The 26,512-nt window shown below is 36.5% G+C and overlaps 1 protein-coding gene across 1 annotated transcript; it reads left to right on the top strand.

The window, feature by feature from the left end:
* Positions 1–67: 67 nt before the first annotated feature.
* On the top strand, positions 68–21,052 carry AFP (alpha fetoprotein). The gene is made up of 15 exons (XM_046655831.1): positions 68–152; positions 939–990; positions 2,059–2,191; positions 4,422–4,633; positions 5,968–6,100; positions 7,008–7,105; positions 10,757–10,886; positions 12,786–13,000; positions 14,619–14,751; positions 15,295–15,392; positions 15,973–16,111; positions 17,786–18,009; positions 19,150–19,282; positions 20,504–20,558; positions 20,901–21,052. The coding sequence occupies exons 1-14, from the start codon at positions 68–70 to the stop codon at positions 20,546–20,548; spliced, it is 1,830 nt and encodes a 609-aa protein (XP_046511787.1). The 3' UTR covers positions 20,549–20,558; positions 20,901–21,052.
* Positions 21,053–26,512: the final 5,460 nt, after the last annotated feature.

Genomic DNA, 26,512 nt, shown 5'->3' with positions numbered 1-26,512 from the left:
GAATTTCAGCATAATTTTCAATATTCTCCCCCCATCATTGCCAACAACGACAAAATTACTAGCAACTATGAAGTGGGTGGTATCAATTCTTTTAATTTTTCTACTAAATTCTACTGAATCCAGAACAATGCATAGCAATGCATATGGAATAGGTAAGATATTTTGTATTTTTCTTTCTGCTCTTTTCTCTATGTCAAAATTCATAAACTTGCATTTATTCATTTGTCTTGATTTATTTACCACACTTACTGTTCCACACAGAGGACAAATATTCAACTGGTGAATATCTTTAAATGAACAACAAACTTGTAACCTGACAGGAGGTTTACAAAATCATGACAGTGCTTAGCATTACCCAGGAATGGTTTGTATGCTCCATGTTGAAATAATTTTTTGTACGTTATTTAATTGGCATACATATTAACTTCGAAATGTGTATACATACTAGTCCGTAATCCTGGCTCCTCCAAATGTAAAATCCTCTCAGACTGGTCAAATAAGTACTATCTTTATTCTCTACTTCAGAATAATGGGTTATTCTTTCACTGTCTGAAGAAGAAACAGTGTAACTGGGATGCAAATGGTCAAGAAAACTGTGGTGTAATCCTGTTCAGAAGGATGACTGACATATTTTTAATCATTTTATTTTCAAGCCAATTACAACATTACAGTACAGGGGAAACCCAAACAATTGGAAGATACAAAACCTGGGTTTTAGTGCTAGGTCTACTGTAAATTATTTTTGTTGACTTCCTCCCTTAGTTTCCTAGTTTTCTCAAGCACAAAATGAGGATATTTGGAAAAATGATCCCTAGTGTCTTCTCACTTTTAAAATTGTATGGTTCTAACTTAAATACAAACGCTCACATGTAACAATGGTTACTTTCCTTGTTGCAGTTGAAAATACCATTTCTCATGAAGTTTATTTTGCCTTCCAGCTTCCGCACTGGATTCTTTTCAATGTTCTCCAGAGATGAATTTAGTTGACCTGTAAGTTTTGCTCCTATAAATGCACTTTAAATATGCAAAGCAATGGTAATTTTAGTTAGGTAATTAAATGAAGTTGGATAGGCCCACAAGTTTTCAAAAGTATGAAAGCAAAATTGGACAATTCCAAGAAAATTATTTATGTTTGAATATAAAATTGATATTGAAGAGGTTGACCTGTTGGCCCATATCTTAGATGTTAACCTCTAGATTGCTTGAAATTCCATGGGATAAACCAAATTTGATTGTAGAAACTGAAGATTAGTTTCTGATCAGTGGTAACCCTATATGAATTTAGGAATTTTTCTCACCATTACTAATAGGATGATATTATAATATTCTCTATTCTTAATACTATTTAAATCCTAGTAGCAAATAATAGGACGTAAAACATTCTGCTTTCTGTTATTTGTAGAGAGTATGTTTTTCTTTTGAGTGCTATCTTTCCATTCCACACTTTTGAAGTTTCTAGTAAGGAATTTGAAGTAGTGTGTTACTGTTACTGTTTGCACACAGAAAGTTGCTAAAGCAATGCTTTGGGTGAATCCATGAGCATTGTGGTCTTAGATCAGAACTTGATCTTGTTGGGAGTAGACATGGGCAGAGGTCTAATGACCAATTCTTTGCTTAAACTTAAAAGGAACTATAAAGAATATAGATACCCTCAGGACGTGCCAGGTGGTGTAGAGGTTCACACACTCCACTTCGATGGCCCGGGTTAGGATCCCGGGCGGGGACAGAGCGTCGCTCATCAAGTCGCACTGTCATCCCACATAAAATAGAGGAGGATTGCATTGCATTGCAGTGGGTGGGTGACCACAAAATGAGGAACCATTTTTACGGGCAATCTGCTTACTTTGATTTTTTATAGATATGGGAGAAGGGCACGAGAAGAAGACTGACCTTTCTTCCTGGATGGCTAGAACTTAATTTCACATAAATTTTTAGCAAAGCTCACCCGCTAAACAGGTCACAACATAACAGAAAACAAAACAAACAAAAACTAAACTTGAGGAAAAGATGCTTGATATAAGTCTGTTCCTTAAGCATTCATATGTATTTTCGTTTCAGAGCCACCATATTTTTTGCCCAGTTTGTTCAAGAGGCCACTTACAAGGAAGTAAGCAAAATGGTGAAAGATGTATTGACTGTAACTGAGAAGTCCACTGGCAGTGAGCAGCCAACAGGGTGTTCAGAAAACCGGGTGAGTGAATAATAAAAAAAGCAGCCACTGGCCCATGGTCTAGAGGCTAAAGTTCCACAGGGTCTGCTTTGGTGGCCCAGGTTTGCAGGTTCGAATCCTAGGCATGGACTGCTCTGCTGTCGGCATGTTGTGGAGGCATCCCACGTACAAAGTAGAGGAAGATTGGTGTGAATGTTAGCTCAGGGCTAGTCTTCCTCAAGCAAAAAAACAGAGAAGGATTGGTAAGGGATGTTAGCTCAGAATCTTCCTCACCCTCCCGCCCCAAAAAGCACTGTGATATTTGACCAAATTTAGCATGTGGAAGAGAAGATACAGGGATGGCGTGAGAAATACGTTTAAATGTTGGAAGACCTGTTGTCTGAAAGAGGGCTTAGATTAATTCCGAATTGTTGAAGAGGGTGGGAGAGAAAACAATGATGCCTACTGTACAGAGACAATATAAGCATAGTGACTAAGAGTTAAGGTTCTGAAATAAGAGTTTTGAGATGACTACGGTCATACCACTTAACTTATCTGAGTATTAGTTCTTTAGTTTCCTTATCTATAAAATAAGGAATAATAATAGCTTCCATTTCAGAGTTGTCATGGAGATTGACATAATAATAGTAGTAGGAGTTAATTTTTATTAAGCACACAATGTGACAGGCATTATTCTAGAGAGTGTTACATATCATTGCTAATCAAAATATTTCATGACATACAGCATAGTGCTGATGAAGCAGAATGGATGTCCAGTGAGCCAAGAGACCCTGTCTGGGGCTTATTGGCTGAATATCAGTTTTACTTACAAATATTAATTTATTAAATCTTTACAATAATCCTAGGAGATAGATGCTAATCTTCCAGTTGAGGAAGCTGAGGCACAGAGAGGTTAAGTAATTTTCTTAAGGGAGCCCAGAACCAGAATTTAAACTAGGCCATCAGGCTCCAGAACTAACACCCCTAGTGGCTTCGTTACACTATATCTACACTATAGTGGATATGAGGTGCATAGCACACACTTAGGGTTGCCAGATTTGGCAAACAAACAACAATAGCAAAATATGAAGCCCACTTAAATTTGAATTTCAAATAAATAATGAATATTTTTTTAAATATAAGGCTATTCTAATGTAGAAGATCAATAAATAATAGTTACTATTGATTATTTTATCTCAATACAGAAAAGGACTAAGAACTTTGTAATGATTAAAGCCACCCAAATACGGAACAAAATGCCCAGAGAACCCTCTGTCACGGTGGCGTTGATGAAATGGCCAAAAGACAATGTATCTGGAATACTGTAGAGAAGATGCCCTTTTAAAGATATAAAAGTACTTTCCAACTCTGCAATTGATGATTTAATAAAAACCTCTGTTTTGCATCTCTCTGTTTGGCTTCTCTGATAATCTAAAAACGTGTGTAAATTAAGCAAAATGCATTCCGTATTGTAACTTTACATCCAATGAGAAGCTCAAGGTACTGTTACAATTGGTGATTTGTCACTGTAAACTTAAAGGCATGATTTTTATGTGGATTGGGAATTGGAAGTGTTACTTAAGATTTCCAAGTTTCGCTAAATATCAGCAGAAGCTAAATAAAAATTTCCTGAGATGAATGAAACACATGGATTCCTCAGAGGCATTCTTCAGACTACTAGTTTCATCATCTGATTTTGGTAAAATTAAAGCAACAAAGAAGGATTTTAAACATTTAAAATAGACTTTTTAAAACATATTAGCTAAATCTGTAGTTAAGATCCATAAAAAGTATTTGGTGCTATTTTTATTTGATTTCAAATTATTTGGATATTTATCTGAAAATAAAATCCAGTTTTGGATCAATGTCTTATCACAAGAATGCCACATGAAATGAGTATCTGACTGAAAAGTGGTTTATATAAAAAAGGAAAGCTTATGTATCATGGAGCCAAACTGTTGATAACATAAAAGGGAAAGATAAAATATTCCAGATTTTTTTGAGGGGGAATAAAATATTGCTCGGCTTTTTTCCTTTTAAAATAAAATAACTTTGTCTAATAGTCATGTGCATTACTAAAGATTGGAAACTAACATTCCATTTCCCAAAAGGCATCAAAGAAGGCTAGCTCAGGCTGAAACTAAATATACTGGAATTTGAATGGGGAATTATTTTCTTAACCTATAGTAGGATATTAAAAAACTTTTCACATCTTTTACAGATTTTCAAGTAAAGTTTGTTGTCTTTCATTAAAAACAAATCTTTCTTAAAGCTATCTGCCTTCCTGGAAGAAATTTGCCATGAGGAGGAAATTCCTGAAAAGTATGGACTTTCAGGTTGCTGCAGCCAAAATGAAGAGGAAAGACATAACTGTTTACTGGCACGCAAGAAGGACTCTCCAGCATCCATCCCACCCTTCCAAGTTCCAGAACCTGTCACGAGTTGTAAAGCATATGAAGAAAACAGGGAGATGTTCCTGAACCGGTAAGGATCCAATTTAAAAGTAGATTAAAACCCCAGGAAGGAGGGCTGGCCCAGTGGCATAGTCGTTAAATTCATGCACTCCACTTTGGCTGCCTGGGGTTCATGGGTTTGGGTACCAGACGAGGACCTACACACCGCTCATCAAGCCATGCTGTGACAGCGTCCCACATACAAAATAGAGGAAGATTGGTACAGATGTTGGCTCAGGGCCAATCTTCCTCACCAAGAAAACAAACAAACAAAAAGCAACCCCAGGAAGGGAGCAGTGTCAAGCAGAATTTAGTGTTTCTGCAATTTACAGATGTCCTCTAAAATGGGAAGAAGTGGATATAATGTTTGGCATTGCGTCTGCTGAGGTCCTGCACTAGGAAATTAGGTGAGCGACTTTAAGGATAACTTCGTTTCCACAGTATGCTAGATAGATTCAGTATAAACCACACATCAGACCCACCAGTTGTTTCCTTAGTCTCTTGATATATACCTTGTTTTTTCCCTTCTAATCTCTCCATTCTAGCTTGCCCAAGAATAATTATGATGGCACAAAATGACTTCTTTTGGAGCTAATATTTGGTTTTCCATGTTCACAAAATTCCCTAGAAATAAAAAAAATGTTAGAGATCTAGGAATATTTAAGGTACATAAACTTGGCTAGCATTTATTGAGCACTTAAGATGTTGTAGGAACATGGTGCATGTGATCAGATTAATGCTCACAAACAGCCTTTGAAGTCTCCTTGTCCTCTTCCTCTTCATTCTTTGTCTTCTTCCCATTTTGCATGTGAGGAAAATGAAGCTTAGAAAGTTAAGGCAATTGGCTGAGGGCACACTGCTAATACATTCCCGAGACGGGATTCGAACCCAGGTTCTCTACTGGTGAAGCCTGTGTCTCACTCTTAATCACTCTATCTTCCATGTTGCTGCCAACACCAGAGAAATATGGAACCTGTCCTTAGAACGTCTCTGCCATGGAGACTGCACAGGTGAATTATTCCATTCTGCACTGATGAGAAAAAAAGACTTTATCTTTCTGCTTTACTGAGTGGAGGTCTGGCCTTGCTGACCCCCGAAACATGTCTGAGTAGGCTTATTGAAACGGACGCTTCAGTAAGAATCAGAGTCAGCATTTCTGCCTGTTTTATTCTCACAATAGAATACGGTATCGGCTGTCAAACTGATTTCTTCCCGGGAATCTTTAGTGAGGAAAATTTTTGACAGCACGTGGAAAAAAATAAGACTGTTTTCTGAATCTTTAAACAAACTTGGGAGTCCGGTTCCAAGCAGTAGAAGTCCTAATTTTGTGTGTTAGCGAATCTTACAGCTCCTTTCATTTCGCAGATACCTGTATGAGATAGCAAGAAGGCACCCCTTCCTGTATTCATCTACAGCTCTTTATTTGGCTTCTCACTATGACAAAATAATTTCAGCATGCTGCAAATCTGAAAATGCAGTTGAATGTTTCCAAACAAAGGTACTGTATTTGTGTTGATATCTGAACCAATACTTTAATCTGGCTATGATTCATTAAAACCAAACTTAAAAATGGAAATATGCTTTCTGTGCAGAGTATCATTTTCAGAATAAAGCATATTTCAGGAGTCTGATACTGTTTGGGCAAAAAAGCTGGACATGCTGTTTCTTATGCATTCATTTATTCATTCAGTCAGTCAACAACTGTTTTGTTATTAAGGAAGCTAGTTTGGTGGGATAAAGAAAGAGGTAGAGGTGATAATATAAATAGAAGGGAGGAGCAAGAGGTGGAAGGACGTGAAAGAAGATGGACAGAGAAAACAGTGACAGAGAACTATGATAAATGCCTTATATTCCTTATTTCGTTTAATCCTTAGAACAAATTTGATGTGTATTGTCATTTAACAAACAAGGAAACTTAAGTTTAGAGAAGTGAATAGCTTTTTTTAGGTTCAGAGAGCTGGAATGATTTCCATAATCAATTACTTGCCACCAGCAGTCCTGCAACAAAAGTATCCTAAGAATTATGACTATTCCCAGATTGTCAGGCCATGATGTAATCTTATTTTTTCTGACCGAGAAGACATTTAAGAAATTATCAGGTGTCAATCTGTCTTAAATCTGTTTAAAAGTACAATTGTTTATTCATTACCCCAAATACAAACATTATCATGTTTTTGTTTCAAGGTATTTTCAATAAATATGTCCGGCATAGATGCATATAAACCAACCTAAAAGAAAGAATGAATGATTGAATAAAGTTCTGCAAAAATGTACTGCACTTATAATTTTCAGTAAAAAATTTTTATAGCGCTTCATGTCTTCCCTATATCTGTTGTTTTTCTAGTTCTTAGAGCCTGTAAAAGAAAATACATCCTTTCTTGACACCTTGTTTCTTCTATATCTAGGCAGCAACAATTACAAAAGAATTAAGAGAAACCAGTTTGTTAAATCAACATGTGTGTGCAGTGATAAGAAATTTTGGACCCCGAACTCTCCAAGCTATGTAAGTTTAAGCTCTGTCTAAGGAAGAAGGTGAGATCTGCAGAACTACCATTTTGCAACTTGAATTTATTTCTCTCATTGTTACTGTTGTGGAGAATGAAGTTTCCTTTGAGGGGCGCTAATATGATTAGAAGCATGAAAGTTTAGGATTGGAAGGAAGCGAACAGATCAGTCTGCTACTTAACACTTATTAAAACTTAGTTAGAGGACACTTCTGAGATTTATACTATTTACCTATTCTTCTAGATGCTCTTTTTTTTAAAAAAAATTATTAATTTTTCTTTTCTTTTTAAAATTTATTTTACTTTTTAAATCAAAGTATAAGTGCCATGCAATGTCCTTTCAGTTTCAGGTGTACATCATAGTGATTAGATATTTATATACATTATGAAATGATCACCACAATAAATCTAGTTACCATCTGTAACCATGTAAAGTTATTACAATATTATTGACTGTATTCTCTGTGCTGTACGTTACATCCCCATGAAATTATCAATTTTGTAAGTGGAAGTTTGTACCTCTTAATTTCTCTCAGCTATTTCACCCACTCCCCCAACCCCTCCCTCATCCAGTAACCATCTGAATCTGAGTCTAATTCTGTTTTATTTTTTCAGATTCCACATATAAGTGAAATCATACAGTATTTGTCTTTCTCTGTCTGACTTATTTCACTTAGCGTAATACCCTCTAGGTCCCTCCATGTTGTCCCAAATGGCAAGATTTCATTCTTTTTTATGACTGAGTGATATTCCATTGTACGTATATACCACATCTTCTTTATCCATTCATCTATCGATGGGCACTTAGGTTGCTTCTGTATCTTGAGTATTGTAAATAATGCTGCAATGAACATGGGAGCGCATATATCTCTTTGAATTAACGTTTCTATTTTCTTCAGATAAATATCCAGAAGAGGAATTGCTGAATCATATGGTGGTTCTATTTTTAATTTTTTGAGGAACCCCTATATTGTTTAGTTAGCCCTGGTGGTCTAGTGGTTAAGATTTGGCGCTCTCACTGCTGTGACCTGGGTTCATTTTCTGTCAGGGAACCTCACCACCTGTCTGTCAGTTGTCAAACTGTGTCAAACACATAGCTGTGTGTTACTGTAATGCTGAAAGCTATGCCACCAGGATTTCAAATTCCAGCACGGTCACCCATGGTGGACAGGTTTCAGTGGAGCTTCCAGACCAAGACAGACTAGGAAGAAGGACCTGGCCACCCAATTCTGAAAAAATTGGCTGTGAAAACCCTATGAATAGCAGCAGAGAGTGTCTGATATAGCTCAGGAAGGTGAGAGGATGGCTCAAAAATACCAGGCAGGGTTCCACTCTGCTGTACACAGTGTCGCTAGGAGTAAGGATGGACACCACGGCACTAACAATAACCATACTGTTTTCCATAGTGCCTGCACCAATTTACATTCCCACCAACAGCGTACGAGGGTTTCCCTTTCTCTACATCCTCGTCAACACTTGTTATTTTTTTTGTTTTTGATAATAGCCATTCTGACAGATGCTTTTCTAGATACTCTTAAGCTCTTGTCTGCAATCGAATTATACCTCGTAGTTAGCCTATGTTTTCCTATATCATCTACAAAGTGGGTTGGTCTTCACTGAGTATCATTTAATGCATTTGGCTAACAAGAGAGACTTTACATTAATTCTGCTGCCTAGTCTGCTGTAAAGTCGGTTATGTCGATTGTTGCTTCTTAGGAAAATATTCACTTGAGGCAATAATATTAGAATCTAGTGTTGGGAGGTAAAAAACGGTCACCTTTGAAGGACCAGCACCTATTCTTCCAGCTGGTGAAAGCAACGTAACTCACCAAAGTTTGTTCTCTTGTCCCAGCTGCTAAAAAGCTCAAACGTAAATTTGGAGTTTTTCAATTGACCACATTAACTCCATATTTACCTTCTCCCTTTTCCTCGTCTCTATCTGTTTTTCTTTCTTTCTTCTTTCCTTCCTTCCTATTTTTCCTCTTTCTCTCTTTCACCTATCTGTCTGTCTGTCTTTCTATCTATCTATTTAATCTACTTCTATCTCACCTTCTATCTTTATTGTTAGGATGAAGAAGAATATTTAAAAAATACCCATACAGTTGAATCACCTAGTCCAACCTCTTCATTTTTACACATGAGTGACCTGAGGCCCGGGGAGATTAAAGCAATTTACCCAAGACCACACTGCTGGTTGTCGGAATCCAGTTCTTCTAAGTCCTTGTCGTGATTTATTTTCATTATACCTATTTGTTTACTATGTCAGTGATCTCTAATTTTCTGTATCCTGACAACTGAGACTTTGAGGTAAGATACCAATGGTTTAGAGCTGTGATATCCAAGGTGGCAGCCACTAGCCACGAGTAGCTCCTGAGCGTTTGAACTGTGGCTAGTGCAAATGAGGAACTATGCTCTAAGTGTAAAACACACACCAGATTTCAAAGACTTACTGTGAAAAAAAGAATGTATAATATCTCATTAATAGGTTTTTATGTTGCTTATATATTGAAATAATATTTTTTTCATATATTGGGTTAAAGACATATTATTAAAGCGAATTTAACTTGTTCCTTTTTACTTTTTGGCATGGCTACTAGAAAATTTTACATTACATAACTGGTTTAAAGCACTTTTCCATTTTTGTGATGAAGCATTTCTAGTATAAAACATCAGAGCTGCTGATTGAAGACTATTAAGTATATACATGCAAAGTTTATTTATTTGCTTGATAAATGACACATTTGAAAATATTGTACATAGCAGAGACCTAGATTAAGGGTTTTAGTCTAGGAGTTAGTTCCAAGATCGACTTAAATTTCTTCTTGGAAGAGGTCAGATTATGCCTACTACCCTCCAACTCTGCTAGGAAACTGAACACTGATTCATAAACTGTTTATTTAAATTTACCTACATAATAAAATATAAATTAAGCTATTGTAATTACTTTATTTATTTGCTCTCCATAGTGATTAAAGTTAACTGTTCTAAATTTAAAGAAAATCCATCCTCATCAGTAATAGCAACGATACCAGATGCTCTAGCAAGCAGTAGTTTCACCAAGACATCTCTTAAAATTTAATGATACGCAGGAGAAACCAGAATTCTTATTACTCACCTCCCTTTGGGGCCGCACTAGGTGTCTTGGCATGATGACATGTTGGAATGTTTAGTCTGCTCCTCTTTCTTGTCCCATTTCATTTATTTGCACATATATGCTTCTTCTTGTATTTGCAGAAGTATTTTTTTCCCTCCCAAGCAAAAAATGATTATCTTTCTCATGGAATTTTCCATTTCTTAATTGTTTATCCTTTTAAATTTTTTCCACTAACTCACTGCAATGATCCCAAATGCTTAGCATCAGGGATGAACAGCCAAAAGATAGATTTCATTGTGATTCACAGGAAAGGTTTTAGGGAAAGATAAATCCCCTCCAAACCATTTGTGGGGCCAGGTCACAGTTCACAGAGCCACTGCCTTGAAAGATGGGGCTGGAATTGACAAGACTTGTGTCACTTTTCCTTTTCTTTTTAATCAAGAAGACCATTCCAGTTCTTTCTCTTTGGAGCTGCCACTATACCAATACTCCATAAATGTTATTTAATTTTGTTAGATAACCAAGATTGAGTTCTAACTCCTTTTTCCCCCTCTAGAACGGTTACCACACTGAGTCAAAGGTATTCCAAGGCTAATTTTACTGAAATTCAGAAGCTAGTCCTGGATGTGGCCCACGCACATGAGGAATGTTGCAGGGGAAACGTGGAGGAGTGTGTGCAGGATGGGGTAAAGAGTCTTACTTCCTAAAAAAGAAATATTTCCACTCTTTTTTCTTTCGTTTGCTCTCATTCTAAATGGAAGGAGGTTGTCTGACTTGAGTTGGTCACAGGGTATGGTAACTAGCCAAATGAGTGAAGTTACAGGTATTTTGGTAGCAGAACTTTTTTAGTCTTGCTTTCGCTTAAGCGGTGCTCTCCTCTTGAGAGACCAGTGCCCATTCATTCTTATTTCTAAAGGAGAGGATGACATCTCAGGAGGCCTCCACACAGGATCTTGGTGGCAGATCCTTTACTTAACGTATTTGTTTTTCTATCCATTTATTCTTTCATTCAACAAATATGTATTGAATATTTTCCATGCGCTAGCAACTGTGAGGGACACTTGTTATGAAGGCACAAGTTGACCTCAAGGAATTTATAGTCTGATAGGAGAGGTGAGCCATGTGACCTCGTTGGGTTTAGGAACTTGTTTACTGTTTTCTCCATAAGCTACCAACACAATGCCTGGCACATGGAAGGCACTCTGTTATATATTCACACATCTATTATATGAATACAAGAAAACAACACAAAGAACACAAGACACTGTTCTACAAGGTAAAAGGCTAGGCGTACCAAAGAGAGGTGTGAATAAAGGGTTCTAAGAGAGTGAAAAATCGAAAACAAAAGACCTCAAAGACAGGATCCTCGAGCATGCCATAATCAATTGCAATGTAAGCACTGCGGTGTTGGTCTATTTTGGGCCAACCCTAGGCTTTCTAGATGTTGTTCAAGAGGCCTGTCTATCCCCAAATTACTCCCTCCCTGGTCCCCTGTAACACACCTTCTTCTCCAAGGAGGCTCACAATCATTGCTCTTAGATACTCAAATGGCTTGAAACCAGGGCTGGAACATGGTTTCGAGAAGGTTGAAAGTGAGGATTAAGTGCTCATTTCAGCCCAGTCCCATGGAAGTTTGGCTGAGAAAATCTTAGATGTCAGCAAGAAGCCGAGGCTGCAGGAGAGGCCTGAGGGTGACAGTCTTTGAGACAGGCAGACAAACCTGGTGTGAGGAGTTAGGAAAGATGAGCTCAGAGAAGGCTGCCCTAAAGACACATTTTCCCATTTCATTTATTTTTCCTTTTAGAAGTATTTATCTGTATATTAGAGACAGTAATAAGAACTATTTTATATTTCTTTGAGGTCTGTTTTCTCACTTTTAATTAATGATTTTACTAATTTGTACAGTCATTTTTTTCAAAATTAAGTTTTTCAAGTTTTGGAGCTCATAATCATCCTTTTCCTTTAAAACGGAAAAATTAATTTCAGTATGGCACGTAAGTTGGATTTTAACAGCTGAATGATGAGTTCTAGTTGTCCCTGCTGAGAATACACAGAATTTTCAGTCCTGTGACAGGGATATGGAACCTCTGCTTCCTTCTGGCCGCTTCGGGTGTGCTGCCATTTCCTTATCTATTATAGACTGCCCTCTGGAGGTCATAGTGGGTCACTGCAGATTGTTCCGTTAAGATGGAACAGAAAGTTTGCCCTCCACATCATGACGTCAACAGCAAATGTCTCTTCGTAGCAAATTTCAATACTAAGAGAAAGAACGTGCACGTCATTTGGTTTGAGGAGTGCATATCTTTCTTGTGTTAAAAGGTTCCTATTAAAATAAAACAGTTGGTTTTAGCTGACAACTACGAAAAAGGAGTGAGCAAACGGGTAGGTGGAAAGGAATGAGGAAAGGCAAAGTAGGGAGAAGACGCTGAAGTGGGAGACAGGTAAAATGTTTTCTTTCTTCTTCCTCCCTTCTCCCTGCCACCCTCCCTCCCCCTCCCTTCTTGTATTCCTTCCTAGAACTGGCCCTGAGGGTCTGCATTAAAGGATAAACCTTTAAAACTTACGCTTTATTTTTCCTGTTACAGGAAAAACTTATATCCTACGTATGTTCTCAAGAAGATATTCTGTCAAGCAGCATAGTCGAATGCTGTAAATTGCCCACAGTTGAACTTGCTCAATGCATAATTCATGCTGAAAATGATGACAAACCTGAAGGCTTATCTCCAAACCTAAATAGACTTTTAGGAGAGAGAGATTTCAACCAGTTTTCTTCAAAGGAAAAAGATCTCTTCATGGCCAGGTAACATACTCTGTAAATGTGTGTTCACACAAGTAAAGATTATTATGTGGCTGATAGCTTTGTGCTGTTGAAATGGGGAGTGATGGCTATGGTTTTTGAGCTCATGTGAGGGTAATGCTAGAATGTTCTGAGCCAAAATATATTTAAGCAGATAGCTAGTGGATAAGGAATGGGATCTATCTTATAGGGATGAGAATTTCACCCTTGCTGTGATTAGCTGGCTTGCTTCTGAGGCGGAATTTTATTTTGTATCCGTATCTCTGGAATCAGAAACATTGTCATCCATGTAAGGATTACTCACACGAGGACCGCCATTGAACTTCCCAATAGGATGTGGGTATTTTTGTAACAGAGGGTTCATGATTAAAAATGTACCTTTTCACTGAGCATGTTTTTAAAACTTTTCTCCAAAATATAACTCAACAGATAATGCTAGATAGAAGGGGTTTTATTGGAGCAATTGATTTGCTAGTTATGGAATACATGTTTAATTTCTGTAAGAAAATCAGAACATGTTTACAGACATTTGCAGAATTGTAGTTTCTTGTAGTATAATTGATAAGACATTTTTCGTTCTATTCGCCTTTAAGGGAAGCAAGTGTTAATACATTTTCCCTTATTGTACAGTGTGTATCTAGGGACATTATCAGAGAAGGGATGTGGGCAACTCTTAGGACATTGTACTTAATGATCTCCAAGGGTCTTTCTAAATTTAAGACACTGCTTCTAATGTAGTAATGAAAATAATGGCCCAATTTTCTTTTTAATATTCCCTGAGGATGTTATCGTATTGTTGCATTAAAATTAGACAGCCACACATTGTTTGCACAGCTACATAAATTACGCAAACAAGAACCACATGCAGACTTAAGAAACCCATGTTGACAATTTATTGGTGGCAAAACTAATATCACCAATTTCTATAACCTGGGAATACAATTAATAAATTCAGGAATTATCTTTAAATTTATGCATCCGTACACATCTAAAGCTAATTATTTATTTAATAGAAGCAGTTGTTCAATTGGAAAGGTTCTTTGCAGGAGAAATTTTCTCAGCCAAGAATGACCATCCCCCCAGACACTTGTCTGGCTTCCTTCACCCAGGTTTCTTTTCCAAAGACATACGCAGAGAGACGCTCCTTCATCACACACTCTAAGTTAGGTGTCACCCGTTTCGCTCTCTTCTATCTTCCTTTATTTCTCTTCGTTGGTTTATCACCACCTGAAATTAGATGACCCCTTTCTTTTTTATTCTTTTCTGTCTCCCTATAATGTATGCTTTCAAGAGGCCAAGCACTTTATCTCATACATTATTAAATCCTTTCTGCTTAACGAAATGTTTGCATAGAGTAGGCACTAGAAAAATATTTGTTGAATGAATGAATATACAGTCCATAATTGAAAACCCAAAGTGAAGGGTGCAAAAGAAAAGAAAAGGTAATTTTAAAACAATTTGAGGGACTATATTTTTATTAATCGTTTTGCCATGCATATAGTTAAAATAATATTTGATTTCTAGGTTTATTTACTTGAATTTTAATTCTGCATGCCATATAACATAAGAATGATTTGTCTGTTAATTCCAATAACATGATTTTTTTTCACGCATATTTCAGATTTACTTATGAATATTCAAGAAGGCATACTAAGCTTGCTGTCCCAGTAATTCTAAGAGTTGCTAAAGGATACCAGGAGTTCTTGGAGAAGTGTTCCCAGTCTGAAAACCCTCTTGAATGCCAGGATAAAGGGGTAAATTGCTCTAGCTTTTTAGGGAGAATCTGAAAAACTGGATTGCTATCATGAGTTAAAAATGCTGTTTGTTTGAAAGCACCTAGTTATTAACTAGTCGTTAGCTAGTTATATCTATTAACCAGTCATCTAGATATTAAGTATTTACTAACTAGTAGTCAACAACTAGTGGCTTACTTTAGAAATAAAAATGTTGGCCAAAAGTTCTTTGACGCACAAAATACAGATGATATTCATTTTCGAACAGCTCCAGAAAGGCAAGAATTTTGTATGGAAAGAGCTGTAATCCTTTATCCAAAGATTGAGTTCTGTCATCAAATAACCTTGTGATTCACAAGGTTTTAAACTTAATCTCCCCAATGTCCATTTGCTTTAATTCTCACAATTCACGCTCTACCGTGTTTAATATTAAAAAAAAAACCCTCTAAAACTGATTTCTTCAAGATTGGTATTAGAATAAAACATTATTGGTCAATTTTTATATATAAAGTTATGTGTCCAGAAAGAGTAAAAAATGGTACGTAATAATGCTTTTGTTTTCAGGAAGAAGAATTACAGAAATATATCCAGGAGGGCCAAGCGCTGGCCAAGCGAAGCTGCGGCCTCTTCCAGAAATTAGGAGACTATTACCTACAGAATGCGTATGTTTTTTAACAGTATCTGTAGTGATTTAAAGTTATTAACTGGCAAGGAAATATACGTGTAAATTAGTCACCCGTGGCTGCTCTAATCTGAGCCCTGCTTTGGATGGGAAGTCAGTGTGATCTGATCACCCAGTTTCCCCTGCCGGCAGGTAGCCTTCCCCACTCCCCTGTTATAGGAGCAACAGAATGCACTGTGAAGTCTGATCTGTGCTACCCGGGCTTCCGCTTCCCCAAACCAAGCAGATTTTTGCAGCAGATTTCCATTCTATCCTAGTCTGTCCTGGTTAAAATACCAAAAAGTCAAAGTTAAAAATCAGTGATGCTTTTGAGCTTGGAAACAGGAATGAGCCTCCTGCGCAGAGTTTGTTTTCCCACTGTGATATGTTGGTGTAATAGGAGTACACGTAGTGACTGTTAGAGTAAACACATCTCAAAAGTTAGTCCAAATACCACGTGGATGAAACAAATGTGCAGACTTCATGTCTTCTGATACCAAAAGAAGGGCTTTGAGAAGGAGCGAGGAATCTAAAACCTTGTGAATGACTCAGCAGAATTTGGTGAAAAATGCTTCTTTCAGGTTTCTTGTTGCTTACACAAAGAAAGCCCCTCAGCTGACCCCACCTGAGCTGATAGCTTTGACCAGAAAAATGGCAACCGCAGCAGCCACTTGTTGCCAACTCAGTGAGGACAAACAATTGACCTGTGGGGAGCAAGCGGTGAGTGTTTTGTTTAGTCTCATTTTGTTTCTGACCTGTTTAACTTAAAATAGGCTTATATTACCATTTAGGGGACATAGTAAAAACCAATGTGGAGATGACTTTCCTGGACTTATTTGATTAGTGACAGTTGGAGGGGATGAGAGAACTCAGCTGTGAACGAGCGGCATGTGGCCAGGCTACCCATCCTTCTGGAATGGTTCGTGGAAGTGCAGCCGGTCTACTCAGCAATGTCTGGGCGAGCTTTATGTACAGGAAAGATAGAATGACCCACACATACTGCAATTCATGATTTCCTCTTTTTGTTCACCAAATACTTACTTTAATGTTAGAAAAAAAAAGAAAAAGTTTCAACTTTTATAGATTAAAATTAGTCATTTTAGTTTTAGCCATACCTATATTTTTGTCTTTTCTAGCATAATCTTTTTATGATATTAGGGAAAATTTATTCCCTTTGACAGGGTATACGTTATAGAACAGGGTAAGTCCTGTGTTCTGAATAGCAAATGACTTTGCAGTTAGTAATGCCAACAATTTTCACTTCTTGTCACTCATGTCATACATATGATTACAGGGCAATTTTTTAATTATTATTTTTCCCCTTCAAGTTGTAATTGTGAATAAAGCTGTATATCTACTTTTTCCCTTTTCCTGTTTTTGATAATGGGGAGTTATTTGCTAGTTAGTCTTCATGACCTGGAATTTTTTGCCAAAGGTTAGAGTAAAAGGGAAATTTCCTGTGATTAAGCATCGTCTTTATCACTTATTGAATTCCAAATTTTGAGAGGATGGGAGGACACAGGATGGTGTAAAGTTCAGGAGTATAGGTTCTAGAGTCTATAGTATAGAGCCTTCTGCCTACATTCTCATCCCACTTTCACCACTTGTTACCCGTGTCACACAGGGAAGCTAGTTATCTCACTAAGCTTGAGTTTTTTCATCAGACCTTTGAGAATAAAAACTGTACCACCCTCTCCTGATGGCTATCTTAAACGAGGTAATCCGTGTAGCTCACTCGATGCCAGACTGATACGTAGGACGCACATAAAATATGCTGTCCCTGATTACAAATTATTGCTAGCTGCTTAAGAAATATCTCTGAAGTGTGGGAGGTAGGAGGATTCTACATTAGGAAAGCCTTAAAGACACACACGTGCACACACACCCTGGCCTTATTTCTTTTCAATTAGGATTATATATCAGCTGTATGCATATATGTATATATAGATGTATATGAAAGGGCTAGGTATGTGCTATTCTTACATTCAGAAGGTAATTCTCTGAATCCCCAAAGTAAAGTGGAAAGCTCAACTAGATATACACGGAAAATGTAAGCCATCTCCTAGGTCACTGCAGAGACATTTTCCCCTTTGGAAGTATATATGTAACTGGAAGCATGTTTCAAATAGCCGACTCAAATAGCTGAAGGAATTGTCTTCAACGTCACCTATGGAACATCTGTCACTAAATGCTGACGCTTATCCCAAACAAATGGGTAAACAAGAATCTACATTGTGCCAACACATAATCCTACACAGATAGCAACTTTTCCTGTAATATTAATTATAAATTATGGACATTAAAAATGATTGCAACAATTTTCTGGAAACCTGAATCAATTTTATGGCTAATGCCCAGTCTCCTTGCTTTCTTCTGTCTCGTTCTCCTACCTAGGCTGGCCTTATTATCGGACAATTATGCATCAGGCATGAAGAGAGTCCTATAAACCCTGGTGTTGGCCAGTGCTGCACTTCTTCATATGCCAACAGGAGGCCATGCTTCAGCAGTTTGGTGGTGGATGAAACATATGTCCCTCCACCATTCTCTGATGACAAGTTCATCTTCCACAAGGATCTGTGCCAAGCTCAGGGTGTAGCACTGCAAACAATGAAGCAACAGTAAGACACTGTTATTCACTAGCATGGAGAGGACTGGCAGCACTAAACAGCAGTTGAGATTTCTACCTTACACACCCAACACTGTTGGGCTCACTAGGTGATCATTATTACCCCAAAGCACTTACAGTGGCTTTCATAATAATTTTGTCTCAGCGTCGTCACTGCCTCATTGGGACATAAGTCTGGAAAAATCCACTAGGGCAGACAACTTCCTATTTGTAAAAGTAGTTTCTGTTGTAACTATTGTTGTGATGCATTTGTAGATCAAGGGAAAACGGGCTATCTATTTTTGAGAATTGGGATATATCTTTGGAGTAAGTCTGGGTAGTAACATTCCAAAGCACTGGAAAAACATCATTGAATCTTTTTTCACACTATTTACTCTTTGAAGAGAATAACCATAATATTTGATTCAGCCGTGAAGTATCAGTGTTAAAAATGGAATGCACATTTCAATTCTTTGTGGGAGGCATTCCATAATGGTGTTGGTAATGCAAGTCATTGGAACTCGTGTTCTCCAACTTCCCATGCATTTTAATACTTGCTGGCTTTGTAAATGATCTACCTTCCTTTTGGAAAACCTGTTCTTCCCTTTTTTGTCTGTCACTATTTGAGGCATGTTTCAAGGTACAGCAAGAATGCCACCTACTATGGCACTTCCCTATTCCTCGGGTCAACATTAATTCCAACATGAAAATATTGCTTAAATGAGTAGTACAGGAAATTAGTAGAACCAGTGCTCAGGTAAAGGTGTGATAATTAAGGATGGCAGAGGTTTGGAAATCTGGGCCTTTGAGCATGGATAAGACATACTTTAGAAGAGCGAACTGGAAATGATGTTCTGGCAAGTAAGAAAAACACTGTATTTCACTACACATAAGTATGGTGGAACTATGAAATAGTGTCTCATCTTTAATCTGCATAAGTCCAAACCAAGGGAACGCTTGGCATGTTTCCAGTCTCAGTCTTGCTGACGAAAGCATTAGACAAGGTGTACGTGTTAAGTCTGGCGATGGGTTGATGGAGTGAGCGTTTACGTGAGGGTTGCTAGGGCTCTGAAAATTCTCTGCTAGGAAGGCTTTAGAAAAATACCATTGCATAACAGACTTCTCTTGTATTTTGTTTTGCTTTTAATCATAGGTTTCTCATTAACCTTGTAAAGCAAAAGCCACAAATAACAGAGGAACAACTTGAGGCGGTGATCGCCGATTTCTCTGGCCTCCTGGAAAAGTGCTGCCAACGTCAAGGGCAGGAAGTCTGCTTTTCAGAAGAGGTTTGTGCAGCTCATTGTCACACCCGAAATACTTGGTACAGAATTTTCTGTAATGAATAAGGAAAAGAATACCCCATTAATCTATAACTTTAAAATAGCACCAGAGAGATTTAAATTTCACTTCGAAGTAGATTGAAGGATTTTATGATATTTAAAAAATAATCACAGTTTTCTCACTAAATATTAAGAAGAAGTGTAACTTTAAAATATGTTAAGAAAATTAGTAATTTTGATTTATTTCCTAGTAGAGGAAGTGATAAAGTGAATATATAATTAATTGATGATAATTTAAACAGTTTCTGGCCTAAAATTGATCAGTTCAGCTAAATGGATTAAAACGATTTAATAGAAAATTAATTGTGCAAACAGGATACTGGGAAAATATTTATAGAAAATATATTTGAACTTATTTAGGAGCATGCTTTTGAATATCAACAGAGTAGTAATTAGGAATTGTCTTAATCTAATTATCTAGCAATTTTAGCTGGACTTGTAATTGGCTACATTTTGTAAGCCTTTAGTTTGTATTACTAAATATATTTGAATATAGCATCACTATATTTTTAAAATATAATCTATAGTTCAGCCTTTTTGCCAATTTCATCTGACTATCTCATAATGTAAAAGTTTGGATGTCTTGTTATATGAACTCCAAAGATAGATAATATTTAGAAATGTTGAGTTTTTCAATAGATAATAGAATTAAGTGTGCTTGAGTGTGTGCACTTAGTATGTATCTGCTTTTGGCAGGAGGAGGTGGGGCACAACCAAATGAAATCAAACAAAATTGATAAAATAGATTTGATGTAAAACATTTCTAGCAAATATGATATAAAAAGATTAACGTCCTCTGATGTGAGAAGATATTCATTTAGATGCAGAGAACATTAACAAATAGTAGAAGTACTTTCTCTAAAAGCCTTTTCATTTCTGTGACTGATTCGAAAAGGAAGGGGCGGGGTGGGGTGAGGAATGGTAAGGATTTGGAGGTTGGTGCAGGAAAAGCAAATTACTGTCTGCTGTTGATGTGAGTGGATTTTTTTTTTTTCTTTCTGGCTTCTATTGTCCCAGCTTGTTGGCATCAGAGGTGTATGTCTTTATTTTTAACTTGGTTAGTTTATAAACCTTGAATGCACCCCTGGAGAGTAGAGAGTTAACTGTACAACTGGCACAGTCATCCATTTCTTTATTCGATGGTTCTTATTTGTTTTTAATTTGCAGGGTCCACAACTGATTTCCAAAACTCGTGCTGCTTTGGGAGTTTAAATTACTTCAGGTAACAAAAAATTCAGACACAGCTAAATATAATGTTGATTCTCCCCAAATATTGACTCATAGTGGAATACATCCAAAGAGCTACTATTAAATGCTTTTCTTAAAAATACATGCAATTTGATAAAAAAGTTTATTTTAAAAACACTGGAACAAAATTATGCCCACAATATTAAATAATGACTCAACTAACTCAAACTCTTTTAGGTTATTTCAAAGGCTTCAGAGAATGACATCATAAGACCTGCCTATCTATATAATATTTTCCTGATATAAAATAATAGAACCAGTTACCCTCTGCACTTATTCATTTAATTAACACAATATATTTTTGTTCATATTATAGGGGGAAGAAAAGAAGACAAAATAGGTCTTTATAGTTTGGTGTGAATTTCCCTTTAATTTTATCTGACTTAATACTCTGTGTGAATTAATGAAATAATGAAGACTTTTGTGTGAGAGTTCCCTGTCATAGAAATAAAGTTATCTCCAAATGTTTCCTCTTTTCTAGTCTGTTTATTTATGAAAACTTATAGATAATTTCTTTAAATAGTTTTGTATACCATTGTCTGAAGCAGATTCTGGTCAAAAAGCATTGAGTATTGGTTATTGCAGGAGATTAAAGCCATCCGAAGATGGATTTACAAGGCTATAGACTAGATTACTTGGTAAACTAAAAAAAAGTTCCCAAGTTAAGCACTGGTTGGTGCTCAGGGCACATTGTTCATTAAATGGCCACTTAAGTGTTCTAACGGACAAGCTGGAGAAGAGAAAGGAAATTATTATACTTCTATAGGACATATCAAGAACGACACCACTCAAAATTTAACACTTGTTTTTTCTCAATCTTGCTCAGTTCTCTATTCACAGATATTTTAAAACATGTGTTAACTGTACTGTAGTTGTTTTGTAATTAATATTTCCACAAATTAATTTTCTTATTCCACAAGTATTTATTGAGCACTCACTGGGTACCAGGTCCCATTCTGGGTGCATTCACTGCCCTCCAGTTGCTCCAGCAGAGAAGGAAGCAACTAATAGCAATACAACAAGAATATGGCCATCATAGAGGTGATAACAAATTGTTGAGAGAATCAAAGGGTGGGTGAGACCGATTCTGACTTGGGAAATTTCCACTGGAAGAGACAAACATTTCAGAAGAATCTGAGAAGATGAGTGGGCTTTCATCAGTTCAAGTAAAGGAGAAGGCCAGTTCATAAAGACGAAAACATGGTCTTATGACAAAACATGAGGAATGGTTTTAGGGGGCTACAGGGTGGGTAGCAAGGGTATAGATATGGAAGATCAAGCAGGTTATGCAAGCTATGTAGGACTGAGCCAGATTCTCATAGATTTTATTCCAAAGGGTTTGGACAATATCTTGTAGGTAATGTCTAAGCAGAGGAGTGCCATCAGTTGTTAGCTTTTAGGAAGATAACTCATGAGATACGGAGGATGGGGAGCAGGGGCAAGGGATAGAGTAGAGAGGGTCAAGGTCAGCAAGTGGTGACAAAAGTATCAGTCCACCAGCAGGGAGGCTGTTTATCATATTAGGTTTGAATAGAGATATAAAAAATATGTTCATGCTTTGGTCTCTGCTCCAGAAGAAAACAGTTGCTCCAAAGCAATGAAATGAGCTTTCAGTTCTAATTCAATTGCTTTGTAGTTTACAGTTTTCTTTCAATTCTGTTGCAACACCTGTGGACTTTGATTTTGATGTAATTCTAAAAGGTATTAACACAGAGATCACAATAAGATAAAGTAAAATCCAATAAAAATCATTAAACAGGAAAAATAATTTTTTACTGTTAAGAGGAAAGTTCAATGGAGATAAAACTATTGGGAAAGTTTATGAGCCAAATGACATTTCATTGAAATATAAAAGGAAATAAAATGATTGGAAACACAAGGACAAATTAACATAAATACGGTAGTAAATTGGAGATTTTAGAACATTTCTACTTCTTTGAAAAGATAAGGCAAACAATAAATAAAAAGTCAGGGTATAAGCTTCTCTAGTCAAGGTTACCAGTGACTTCCATGCTGCAAAATCCAGTAGTCAATTCTCAATCTTTAGCTTACCTAATCCTCTCAGTAGAATTTGACACAACTGATCACTCGCTCTTCCTTGAAACATTTTCTTACTTGGCCTTCCCCAGTCTTATTAGCTGCATTTCCTCAGTCTTCTTTGCTGCATTTTCTGCAACTCTTTGACCTCCAAATGTTAGAGTGTCCCAGAGTAGCTCTTCCTCAATCTAAACTCACTCTCTAGGTGATCCAGACTTACTGCATTAATACCATCTAGATGTTGAAAATGTATATTTATATCTCCAGGCTGGATTTCTTCCTTAATACCCAAGCTCACATGTCAGCTTCCTCTCTGACATCCCCATGTTGATAATGCATAAACAACTCCAACTTAGCACATTCCAAACTGAACCCCACCCCATCCCAAACTTGTGTCTCCCTCTGTCTTGTCCATCCTTCTGGTTGCTCAAGCCAGGAGCCTTAGAGTCATCTATGGTTCCTCTCTTCCATATCACCCCTACATTCAACCTGTGAGCAAAGCCTTTTGGCTCTAATTTCAAAGTATACCCAGAATTTGTTTCTCAATACCTTTGATAAAAGCCACAATCATACTGTACATGGATTATTGCAATAGCTTCCTAAATGGTCTCCTTAGAAGCACCCCTGCCCCATCCCCAACTCTGTTGTCAACATAGTAATTGAAGTGATCCTTTACATCAAAGTATATTATGTCACTTTTCACCTAAAACCTCTAGTGGCTTCCCGTCTCACTCAGAGTAAAATACAAAGGCTGCACAAGGACCCTACATGATGATACCTTTCTGCCCTCTTCTCTCACTCTTTTTCATTGAGTCTGTCTGCTCAGGCACAAGGGCCTCCTTGCTATTCTTCAAATTACCAATTAATTTCTAATTAATAAAGATGGTGGATACGTGGAGGAGTGATAGATTTTAACTTGTGCTCTTGTCTGTACACTAAGTTGCAAAGAAGACTGTCACTTGCCCCATTGCCTCTGTAAAACATAAATCAGAAGTGGTAGCCCAGATTGCCTGGCGTCCACAAGATAATATCAGGGTAGGACTAAATTCCTGCTCGGGTGACGAACTGTTGAAGACGGATGAGTACAGACCAGCCACTCTTCAGAATGAGCTCTTCCAACCACTCCTCTGTCATCCCCTAAAACTGTATGAGCTTACTTTATGACGAACTTATCTCCTCCCAATGATGCTGCTTTCAATGAGTTAAGAGAGATTCCAGAGAATTACTTGACAGTGTGGAATTAAATTAGTAATTAATAGTAGTAAGATCTCCGGAAATCCCCAAATATTCACAAACTAAATCATTCACTTCTAAATAACTCATGAATCAAAGAAGAAAACAAAGGGTATTTAAAAAATACTTTGAACTGAATGAAAATGAAAGAACATCATTTCATAATTTGTGGGCACCTCTGAAACAGTACTGAAAGAAAATTCATAGCACTAAAGACCTATATTAGAAAAGAAGGAAGATCTCAAACCACTCAACTTGGCTTCTATGTTAAGAAACTAAAAAAGAACAAATTAAAACAAAGTAAGCAGAAAAAAGGAAATGATCAAAGCAAATCGATAAAACAGAAACTAGAAAAAATACTATAGATAAAAATCAATGAGACCAAATGCTGGTTCTTTGAGAAAATCAATGATATTGATTAACCTCTAGCCAGATTTATCAGGGAAAAAAGAGAAAAGACAAATTACCAACATCAGGAATAAGAGAGGTGACGTCACTATAGATAGTAAAATGCTTATTAGAGAGTATTTTGAAAAACACTTTATCAATGAATTTGATGACTTAGATGAAATGGACAAATTCCTTGGAAGGCACAAACTACCAAAGCTCACTCAAGAAAAAATAGATAACCTGACAATTTCTAAACCTATTAAAGAAAAGAAAAATTTAGTTAAAGCATTCCCATTAGAAAACTTCTGCTTCACTGTACTAAACATTTAATTCTACACAGACGCTTCCAAAAAATTGAAAGCAAAGGAATATTTTCCAATTCATTCTATAAGCCAGCATTACACTGGTACCAAAACCAGACAAAGACATTAGACAAAAAGAAAACTAGGGATGAGTATACTTTAAGAACAAGGGTCAGCAAATGTTTACTGTGAAGAGTCAGATGGTAAATCTTTTATTTTAGGCTTTGCAGGCCATTGTAGGTCTTTGATTTTGGTTCTTCTTCTTGATTCTTCTAATTCTCCTTCTCCTCCTCCTGCTTCCTCCTCTTCCTCTCTCGTCTTCTGCCTCCTCCTCCTCTTCCTTCTACTTTTTTTTCTTTTTCTTCCACACTTTAAAATTTAAAATCCTTTCTTAGCTCACACACCATACAAAAACAGGCCATGGACTGAATTTGGCCTGTGGGTCATAATATTTTGACCCTTATGCTTGAACATAGATGCAAAAATTCTAAACAAAATTTTAGCAAATTGAATCCAACAAAATGCTAAAAAGATACTTCATCATGAACAAGTGGGATTTATCCCTGAAATACAGTTTGTTTAACATTTGAAAATCTATCAATGTAATTTAACTTATTTATTTAAAAAAAGCATGCAATCATCTCAATAGATGCAAAAAAGCATTTGACAAAATCCAACATTTATTCTTGATAAAAATTCTCAGCAAAATAGAAACAAAAGGGAACTTCCCAAACCTGATAAGGTGCATACACGAAAAACCTATAGCTAAGGTTATATTTAATTGTGAAAGACTGAATGCTTTTCCCTAAGATCAGGAAAGACATAAGGATATCTACTCTCACCACTTCCATCCAACATTGTACTAGAGGTTCTAGCCAATGAAATCATGCAAGAAAAAGAAAGAAAAGTCACCTAAAATGGAAAGAAAGAACTAAAATTGTGTTTATTTGAAGATAGAATGACTTTCTGTAGAAAATCCAATGGAATCTGCAAAAGACACTAATAGAATTAATAAATGAGTTTAGCAAGTTTGCAGGATACAAGAACAATATACAAAAATCAACTGTATCTCTATAAAATATATATAATAGCAATGAACAATTGGAAAGTGAATTTTTAAAAGTCACTTAGATGACATCAAAAATTTGTTATACTTAGTGATAAATCTTGCAAAAGATGTAAAAAAGCCTGTATACTGAAAACTACAAAATCTGCTGAGAAAAGTTAAAGAAAACATTTAGAATTGGTAAGGTATATCTTGTTCGTAGGAAGACTCAATAATGTTAATATGTCAATTCTTCCTAAGTTGATCTATAGACTCAACACAATCTTAATTAAAAAGCTCATAATTTTTTTTAGAAATTACTGAACTGACTCTAAAATTCATATGGAATTACAAAGGATCTAGCATAGCCAAAAGAGGCTTGAAATAAACAAACAGAATTGAAAGGCTAACATTACCTATTTCAACAGTTATTATAAGGCTATAGTAATGAAAACAGTGCAGTACTGGAATAAATGTAGACAAATAGATCAATGGAACTAAACAAAGTGTCCATAAATAAACTGACACATACATGAACAATTGATTTTTGACGAGCATGCAAAGGCAATATGGGGAGAAAGAATAACTTTTTCAATGCATGGTGCTGGAACAACTGGATATCTGCATGAAAAAAAACCCAAAAACAAATGAAGATCTATACCTTATACCATCCACAGAAAATTAATTCAAAATGGATCAAAGCCCTAAATGTAAAACCTAAAACTATAAATTTCTAGAGAAATACATAAGAGAAAATTTGGGGGACCTTGGCTTAGGTGAAGTCTTCTTAGATATGACACCAAAAGCATCACTCAAAAAAGAACAAATTGATAATTGGACTTCAGCAAAATGAAAAAAAAATGCTCTGCAAAAGACACTATTAAGAGAATGAAAAGATGAACCACAGGCTACAAGAAAACG

The sequence above is a fragment of the Equus quagga genome, chromosome 3 (assembly GCF_021613505.1).
Source record: "Equus quagga isolate Etosha38 chromosome 3, UCLA_HA_Equagga_1.0, whole genome shotgun sequence".
Classification (NCBI taxonomy): domain Eukaryota; kingdom Metazoa; phylum Chordata; class Mammalia; order Perissodactyla; family Equidae; genus Equus; species Equus quagga.
Note: the sequence above shows the minus strand (reverse complement) of the source record. Positions and strands in the feature narration are given on the sequence as shown.